Source organism: Rissa tridactyla, chromosome 2 (assembly GCF_028500815.1).
Source record: "Rissa tridactyla isolate bRisTri1 chromosome 2, bRisTri1.patW.cur.20221130, whole genome shotgun sequence".
Lineage (NCBI taxonomy): Eukaryota > Metazoa > Chordata > Aves > Charadriiformes > Laridae > Rissa > Rissa tridactyla.
The window spans coordinates 93,168,050-93,176,908 of NC_071467.1; the positions used below are offsets into that span (position 1 = coordinate 93,168,050).

At 55.7% G+C, this 8,859-nt stretch overlaps 1 protein-coding gene across 1 annotated transcript; it reads right to left on the bottom strand.

The window, feature by feature from the left end:
* Positions 1-422: 422 nt before the first annotated feature.
* NRN1 (neuritin 1) lies at positions 423-8,019 on the bottom strand. Its single transcript, XM_054192728.1, has 3 exons — positions 7,965-8,019; positions 3,530-3,674; positions 423-654 (listed from the first exon to the last, which is right to left on the bottom strand). The coding sequence occupies exons 1-3, from the start codon at positions 8,017-8,019 to the stop codon at positions 423-425; spliced, it is 432 nt and encodes a 143-aa protein (XP_054048703.1).
* Positions 8,020-8,859: the final 840 nt, after the last annotated feature.

The following is an 8,859-nucleotide window of genomic DNA, read 5'->3' on the forward strand; positions in this document are numbered from 1 at the left end:
CGCGGCCCGCCGGGAGGTATCCCGGCCGATTACAACCTTAGCATTAGGTGGCCCAGAGCCGTTCCTGAGATTGCTTTTGCACAACGAGGGCTCGCGTTTGTATTTTTTTTTTTTTTCCTTTCTATTTTTGATTCGAAGCGATAGTAAAGCTGAGGTCCGATTTGGGCTGCGCGCCGCTGCCTGTTTGGTAACATTTGGCAAATAAAACACAAAAAAAAAAAAAAAAAAAAAAAGAAAAAAAGAAAGGGAGAACGCTTCCACAGTCCTACATGGGTGTTTCACCACCATCAGCCACCACCACCACCACCATCATCATCATCATCAACCACAGAAAAGCACAACGTCCCCAAAGCAACGGATGGACACTTCCTCGATAGATCCAGCACATGGAGAAGGTGTGGGTGTGAGTGTGCTCGCCCCCCCTAGAAAGGCAGCCAGGTCACTAGCGCGGCCCACAGAGCCGCCAGCAGCAGGGGCAAGGCCGGCGGGAGGAGGGACGGTGCCGCGCCGCTGCCGCCTCCGCACAGTTCAAATAAGCTGCCTTGAAAATCGAGGTTTTTGGATTCCCGTCTCAATTTCTCCCAGAGGTCTGTCGCTCCTTCCTGGCAATCGGTGAGCGCTGTGAGGGTGCAGGCGTGGAAATCATCCCAGTACCTGCAGGAGGGGAGAGCAGCCGCCATCAAAACAGGCACGCATCCAGCTACCCGGGGAGGTGGGTGTGGGTGGGGGGGCCGCCCCCTCGGGTCCCCCTACCCCCAGACGGCGGAGATGAGCGGGGGCATGCCTTGAAGGGGGCTGGCGCCCGGTGGGGAGGAGCCACCGCCTCCCCCGCCCTAAAACCCGGCTCCTGCCCCCCAACTCTCTCCCTTCCTCCCGAGACACCGGTTTCTGGGAGGGATTCTCGGCCCCTCGCCTTCCACGGGCTGCCCCACAACCTGCGCACCGGCTCTCCTGACAGCTTCCGGGGGGCTGCCCCCAACACCGCCACCGGCACCAGTCCGGGCTGGGCGGGATGAGGCAAAAATTGCTTTGGTGGATCCCTGCTGGAGCGGGTCTTTGCCTGACGGGGTGGGGGTGGGGGGGCATGCAGCCCTCGGCTGGCTAACGCTAGCCTAGGAGCCCACGGGCTCCTCCCGAGGGTTTTTCGTCACCGGTGGTAACGGGCAGGTGGGGGTGGGAAAGGCATCACTTTTCCCAGGCGAAGGCGGCATCCTGGAGGGTCTCGGTACGGCGTTAGAAACCCTCGGGAGGGATCCCCCGGGCGGGAGCGTGCCCTGACTGCGGGGGCAGGAAGGGAGGAGGAGGAGGAGGAGGAGGCGGAGGAGGAGGAGGAAGGACCATCTTCCCCGCCTGGACCTTCCTGGGCGCGGGAGACTCCCCATCCATTGACAGGGGTCTATGTGCAGCAAAGTGTTTCTTCTTCCCCAGGATAATTTCCAGCTGTTTCGACACATTTTTCCTTTTAATTCTCGTCTTCACGGGGTCTGGACCGGGGCTGCCAACCGGGCAGAACCCGTCCCACTGCTCCACCTGAGGGGGGGCGGGAGGACCTTTGCTCTCCGCGCCTGGGTTATCGAATGTCACCCCGAATCTGCCTTTCCGTCTCCTGTTTTCCCCTTTCCTCAAAGCAGGCGCCTGCAAATTTGGATCTTGATTTTTATTTTTTATTTTTTAGAGTAGTCCTACAGCCTCTAATTTATGAGCACTCTAAGCTGGTTGTAGACTCCCAATGTTTGCTACATTTGTAATAAATAATGAGATACTGAGAAGCCAGAGTCTGAGAGTGTGCCTCTCCTGCAGTATTTCTGCTGTAATTGCATCTCCCAAAGGAAAATTAAATCTTTCCCCATCCTCTTTCAATACACATCCTTGCACAGGGCGAAGGCAATCGGGTGGTGGGAGGTGCTTGGGGAAAGGGTCTTGCTTGGAAAAGAGGTACTTTTTACAGGTTGGGACCATCTCTGGTCTGGCACTCCAGGGCCAAAGGACATCATATTAAGACGCTGCTGCCCCATGGTATTTATTTCTCATGCAGGACACAAGATAAACCGCAACCTAGAATTTACAGCAAGGTGCCAGCCTTAGTAGGTGTAGCAAAGTCATGCTTGGCTCAGAAATCTCTAGGCAGGAAGTGAAGGGAAGAGAGGAGGACTACAGAATTTTCTTTTTCTCCTTTTCCTTTTCCTTTTCCCCCTTCCCTCTCCTCTCCTCTCCTCTCCTCTCCTCTCCTCTCCTCTCCTCTCCTCTCCTCTCCTCTCCTCTCCGTTTCTCATTTCACGTCCTTCGTTTTCTGATTTTCGGGGAGCAAAATCCGAAAAAAACCCTATTCCAAACATATTTATGTCTAAGGACCGCATCTAATTTCTAAATATTACTTAATTTATTAAATTTTTTTTTCGGCGGAAGGAGTATGTGCCGAAAAACGGCAACCGGGAGACAGGAGAGTACCCTGTGTAGCCAGATTACTTTTTTTTTCCAGACGTAACGAAAATGCCCGTTTCTGTGTCCCTTCCTGGTACGTGAGACCCCGAAGCGGGGCGGGCGAGGCCGGAGCTGGCGGCTACCCTGCCCCCGCCAGCCGTCCCAGGTTTCCCTCCCCCTGGTAAGATCCGCTGCCCTGAGCTCTGGGGAAAACTACCCCAAATTTACTGCTCCTCCAGCCGACCCAGTTCCTCCAGCTTCGCAGAGGAACTGGGGAGGAGCAAGGAGCCAATTTTGCAAGGCGACTCTTTTTCTCCCTTTATTTTTTTTTTTTTGTTGTTTCCCTTTTATTATTTTTCCCCTTTATCGTTGCCTCTTCCTTCTCCTCCCCTCTGTGCCAGGAGCGGGGAGAAAATGGGAGGGAAAATGGGCTTCCCCGGGGGAGGAAGGTGGGCCCGAGCGGCGCGGGGGCGGGGTAGGGGTAGAGGACAGCTGCCGCTGGGAGATTAATATTGTGTCTGGGATGTTTTCATTTTTTATTAAATTGTATTTTCCGAGGAATCGCCTCCTCAGCCCCGGTTGGGGTGAGCTGCCTCCCCCCGGCCTGCCTCTGCCTTCAGCGCCCGGGGGAGACCCCGGGGCCTGCCAGTGGACGTGGGTCCCAGAGGCAGCAATAAGAGAAGGGATAACAACCCCCCGTGCAGCTAATGTCAACGGCCCAGGGCAAAGCAGAAGAAAGGAAAGTATATAAGCGAGGAGCTAAGGAGGGGAGAGAGATTTTTAAAAAAAAAAAAAAAAAAAAAGAGAAAGAGAGAGAGAAAAACCCCAAACCCACCCAGATTCACGGAGGGAAAAACGAAAAAGGACATTGTAAAAACTCCCTCCAGACTTCACAGTTCCCCAAGCCCTGCCGGTCCCCATGCCAGTGCGCTTGGAGGGGACCCTGGAGCAAAGACTCCAACCCCAAAGCACCAAACCCCGCGTTACTTCTGTTCCTTCCCACCTCCACCATCCAATCTCGTCCCCCCCTTCCCCAGCCCCTGGTCATCCCCCGGTGTCGCCGCCCCCGCCTCCATCCCCAGCCCCGAAGGAGAGAGGGAAGACCTACGCGCAGATCGTTTGGAGATTTCTCTTGTCGTCCAGGTCCTGCGGGTAGTTGGCCATGTTATCGCCCAGCCGCAGCAAACAGTCCGAGAAGCCCCTAAAGACCGCATCGCACCGCCCCGCCGCTCTCACCGCCTGCACCAGGTACGCTGGGGGGGGGCAGGGGCACAGGTCAGCTCCGCCGGGCCCCCGTCGGCCCTGCCACCCCCCCAGCCCCCGCCCCGCCACCCCCACCTCCCCCCTTCCCTTCTTCCCTCCCTCCCCCCCCCGGCTAAAGAGTTGAGGAGCGGCGATTTGGGGGCAGGAGGAGGGCGGCGGGACCGAGCCAGGGTCGCCATAGGGCACTCGGGTCCACGAGTTAGGGGCTTTTCGCCCTTTGCTTTTTTAGCACCGGGGGTTTCGCTGCCCGTGGATTAACGGGCGTTGACTTGATTTCAATCTTTTTTTTGTTTTTTTTTGTTTTTTTTTTTTTTTTTGAGGGGGGAGGAGGAGGGGAGGCCAGGTGAAGATGCGCTGCCTGCTTCTCCTGCTTCTCCCGCTTCTCCTGTTCCTCCTGCTTCTCCTCCGATTATTTGCTCCTTTGTTAGAGAATTCCGCCTGGAAGCAGCAGGCGCGTTTCTCCGTACAAACGCTGGCGCGCACACATGGCTCCTTGTTGCTCAGGTCTCTTGTCAAATATCGTGCAAGATGCATTGGGAAAATAAAAATAAAAATCATTTAAAAAAAAAAATCAGTAGAAAGAGCTGCGATAAAGGCACGAAAAGAAGCGAGTCCCAAAGCCACGCACGCTGCTGCGGGGGCGCCGGCCCCGGAGCTGCCCGGGCTCGGGGCAGCGGAGAGGGAAGGGGCAGGGATAAATCCCGCTCCCCGAAACCTGCTGCCTCGGGTACCCTTCGGGATTGCGCTAGGAAGCGGCGCTCGGTCCAATAGAAATAGTCACAAAACCAAGAACAGCCGCCCGCAAACGGGGGAAAGAAAACGAATCACGGCGTGCGTGAGATGGCTTCTCCCGGGTGTCGGTGGCTGCCGGGCCAGGCCCCGCGGGGGGACGGGACGGGATGAGACGCAGGGACATTGCAGAGGGACGCAGGGACACTGCAGCTGCCCGCAGGAGTCCGGCCAGGGCCGGTGCCGCCGCGCAGCACCGCGCACACGCCGCAGCCGCCCGCCCCGCAGCCCCAGCCCCAGCCGGCGGGATGAGGGAACCCGGGAACGGGGAGGATGCTGATCCCTAACCGCTCCGCTGCCAGTGACGGGGGTTGGGGACGACGTGGTGTCCCTGGGCCCGGGCTCGCAGCTGGGATGTCGCTGCGGCCAGCGGGGCGGGAAGGGGTTGCCCCCCTCCTTTCGGAGGATCCCCCTGCCGCCCACACCGCCGGGGAAGGAGCGTTGTTGTGTGGGGGTCCCCTCCCGAGCCGTCTGCCCAGGACATGGATGTGGCAGGATGTTGTGTGTGTTTCCTTACCGGGCACCGATTACAAGCTAAATGGCTGACTCCAAAAGAGACTGTTTCAACCCAGATCCCCCTCTTGCCGTTTGATTCATCGCCAACATGACTTGGTGGCCACTCCCCTCTACACACACACCAGCACCAGCCGTCACATCAAAACCCCAGCAGGCTACAGACATTGGCTACGGTAGGAAAAAAAGCCAGGCAAACAAATAGAGAAGAACTGAGGACCATCCCGAGGGTAAAACCATGTCTTATAAAACCCGCGCCATCCCGCTCCGGCAGCTACAGGGGGAGAGGGGAGGGGAAGTTGCCACGAATTTCCCCCAAAACGTGACGGGCTGTACCGAAAATACGGGGTGCGAAGCGGAGCCGTGCCCCGGGCCGGGGAGGGAGGTTGCCGGAGGGACAGGTTTGGGACCAGCGGTGCTCAAAGCATCCCTCCCCTCCGAGGGGCGGCCTGGCCCTGTCTGCCTGCCCCGCTCCCTCGGCACAGGGTACCCCCGCTCCGAAGTCGCCCCAAATCCCACCACTGCCATCACCGCCACCACCACCACCACCAAAAAAATTCAAACGCAAAAGCGGAGAGACGAGGGTCCTGCCCAGCCAAAGGACAGCGGGATTTCTCCTAAAGTAGGTCGCTTGTGCCTTGCCGTGGCCCCGACCTCCCCCCCCGCTCCCCCCCGTCCTTCAAAGTCAGGAGTGTGCAAAGATTTGCGATGCAGCAGGACCGCAGGAGCCATCCGTAACGGATCGGGCCCCTTCCCGAAACCCGCTCCCCGGCTTTCCGTCCCCTCAGCCCGCTTGCCCTTTAGCAGCGCCCAGTCCCCTCCTCCTGTCCCTGAGCGCCTTCCGCGGAGACTCAATCCCCGCGCCTCCCCCGACCCCGTCACCTCCCAAAACGCCAGGGATTTCGGACAGATCCAATCCCCTCTGCCCAAATACATAATCAAATCTTTTTTTTTCTTTTTCTTTTTAAGCCCCAGTGCATAGACATTTTTGAGACGAGCCGAACATCCATTTTACACCCGCCGTTACCGGGAACTGGGCAAAAGCAAATGGCCCTTTGCAAACCCCACAACGACAATGGAAAACTGATTTCGGGGAAGGAGGGGAGGGAGGGTGTGTGTGTGGGGGGGGGTGGTGGGGGGGTGGGGGAGGTTACCCGAAATACCGAAGGAGGAGCAGAGAGGAGAAAAGCCCTCCACGAGCTTCAAAGCCGTCCTCTCCCAGGGCACCGCAAAGCGACCGCACCGCCACCATCTCCGCGTTGTGCAGCAATATTTGGGGGTAACTTTCCAAATGAATGCTCATGCTCACGCCAGCCCGGGGACGGCGATTCCCAGCCACTCTAGCTATCTTTTGAAATTGCACCGTGAATAAAATCCTCCCTCGGTTGAATCGAATAAACACGAATAAGAGAAAATCCTCCTCCTCCAAACGAACAAACAAACAAGGAAGCAAACAAAAAATGCAAAGACTGAAATCAAGGATAACATCCAAATAATGCCGTCCCCTTTTTTTCTCTGACAGTACAGAAAATGGCCTTCTGAAGAGTTCAGCACCAGTTAAAATGAAATAGTAATACGAATGGAGGGGTTTGCATCGTATATCCACATTTTCCAGAGGTCAACATTTCATTGCAATATTTCTGGTTTTTTGCTTTTCTCGATGAGGAAATGTTCAAAGCATTTTGCCTCCTTCTTTCCTCCCTCCTTTTTTGTTCTCCCCCCTCTTTTTTTTTTTTTTTTTCCTCTTTTCTTTTGGTACCCACAAAATGCTGCAGAGATTGCCTGGAGAGGGGGGGTGACCGAGCGAAAGAATCTCTAAATAGCAATGCCGAACATTTTTTTTTTATTGTAGCAGAATTCCTTTGCAGGCAAATATTTTCAAAGGTCTCTTCACACCTGCCAAGCTGGATAATAAAAGACGTGCTTTAATCGCCCTTGCCTTGAAGCCCGATTTTGGATCATGCTCGGGAATATACATATTCAACATATATATCTTTAAAATTTGCCTGTACAGGACCAAAGCGGACATTAACTTGGAGGTTGTTTAACGTCTGTAACTCAAAAAAAATTCAGCAAAGAAATGTTGAATAAAATGAACCTGAGAGCAAACCAAAAAGAACCATCGAAAACCCCAAAATATTAAACAAAATAAGCAACGAGCACACAAAAACACATACCGTCGTGGAGGGGAACCTATTCTATTTTAAGTAACTTAACATATATAGAATTTTTTCTGGACCCGCTCGTTTTTTGATAGCAGTTCTCCGAGCACAAAATTAACGATCGGACGGTGGGACTTCGCGATTTAAAAATAATTTTTATTTGTTTAATCCCCGCATTCGGGTGTATTTTTTTTTTTAAAGTTAGCGATGGGTTTTGTTTGTTTTTAGGCTGCTCTGCAAATGGGAAAGCCTCCAAGTTCCCAAAGGGAGCCCTTTGCTTGTCCCCCTGATTTTCTGCAAAAAAACTTTGTAGCTACATCTCTCGCAAGCCATTTTGTGCCGGTTCTTATTTCTCTGTCCCTCGGGGAGGGGGGGGATTTCTTAGCACTGGAGTCCCCAAATTGGCGGTGGAAAGGAATACAGGGGATATCCTAAACGCAAATACAAATGCAGTCGTTCGTGGGGACGGAGAGAACAGGAGGGGGAAAAAGGAGGAAGAACAAGAGAAGGGGAGGGGAAAAAAGCGAAGTAGGAATAAGCATGCACTGATTTAGGAAAACGAACAAAAAAAGTGATTTAAGAGGAGCAAAGAATCGGCTCCCTTTCCTGCGGACCCTCCACCCCCCTGCCTTGCCAGCGTGAAGAACCGCGAAGATGCCAGCGGGAAGGAGGCAGAGGGAGCGGGGAGCGGGGGTCCCTCGGCCGCCCCAGACCGCGGCCGTCGGCGCAGGTTATTCCGACATTCCGCTTCTGCATGCATCAGCCGGGCTTTTGGTGCACCACACAACTTGATACCGAATTTGGCAGTCCACTTACCTATCTGTACAGCAAGGATCAGAGAAATATATCTGCCGTTCAACTTAAGTCCCATCCTACATTTAGTAAAACCATTTGCGGCTGCAGATCTTTAAATAGTTACTTTGGAGAACGTGGGGGAAAGCTGAAAAATAGGCATTGCCAACAAGTTCCGAGCAGCGGAGGACTTTGCAGACAAGGGGGGGAGACAAGAGGAGAAGGAGAGAAAGAGGGAGGCAGAGGGAGAGGGCGAGGAGGACTAGCTGGGAATGGTTCGCTCCATTAGGAGGGGGCGGAGGAAGTACAGCCTCACGCCCACCACGGGCCCTGACGCGGGGGGATGACACGGACCGGGTTTTTTTTCCCTCTTCTTCTTTTTTTTTTTTTTTTTTTTTTTTTTTAAAAATGTGCACCCTGGAAGAGAAACGCCATTTATAGGTATCACAGGCTGGATTTATCCGCTCTCCCCGTGTCCCCCCGCCCCATTAATCGCCGAGAAACTCCCCACTCCCTTCCCACCCCCCTCCCCCGGCGCTTCTCCTTGCCCCGTGTGGCGGTGGGGGGGGCGGCAGCCGGGACCGTCCCCCCGGGGCGGGAGGGATGCGGGGGCGGCGGGGGGGGACGCGCGCGCGCACACACACACACACACACACACACACACACACACACACACACACACACACACGCAGACGGAGGAACCGCCCCCGGGGGTGGGGATAGCACGGCAGAAACACCCCCGCCCCCCCCGCCCCCGGGCCGCCCCGTCGGGGCCGGCCGGCCCGGCCCCCGCGCTGCGGAGCGGAGTAGGGGAAAGGGAGGTGCGGGGTCCTCTCCCCCTGCCCGCCCCTCCCCCACCATGACGTCACCCCCAGGCTGAGGTTTTGGGGGCGGGGGGGGGGGAGAGCGGGGTGGGGGG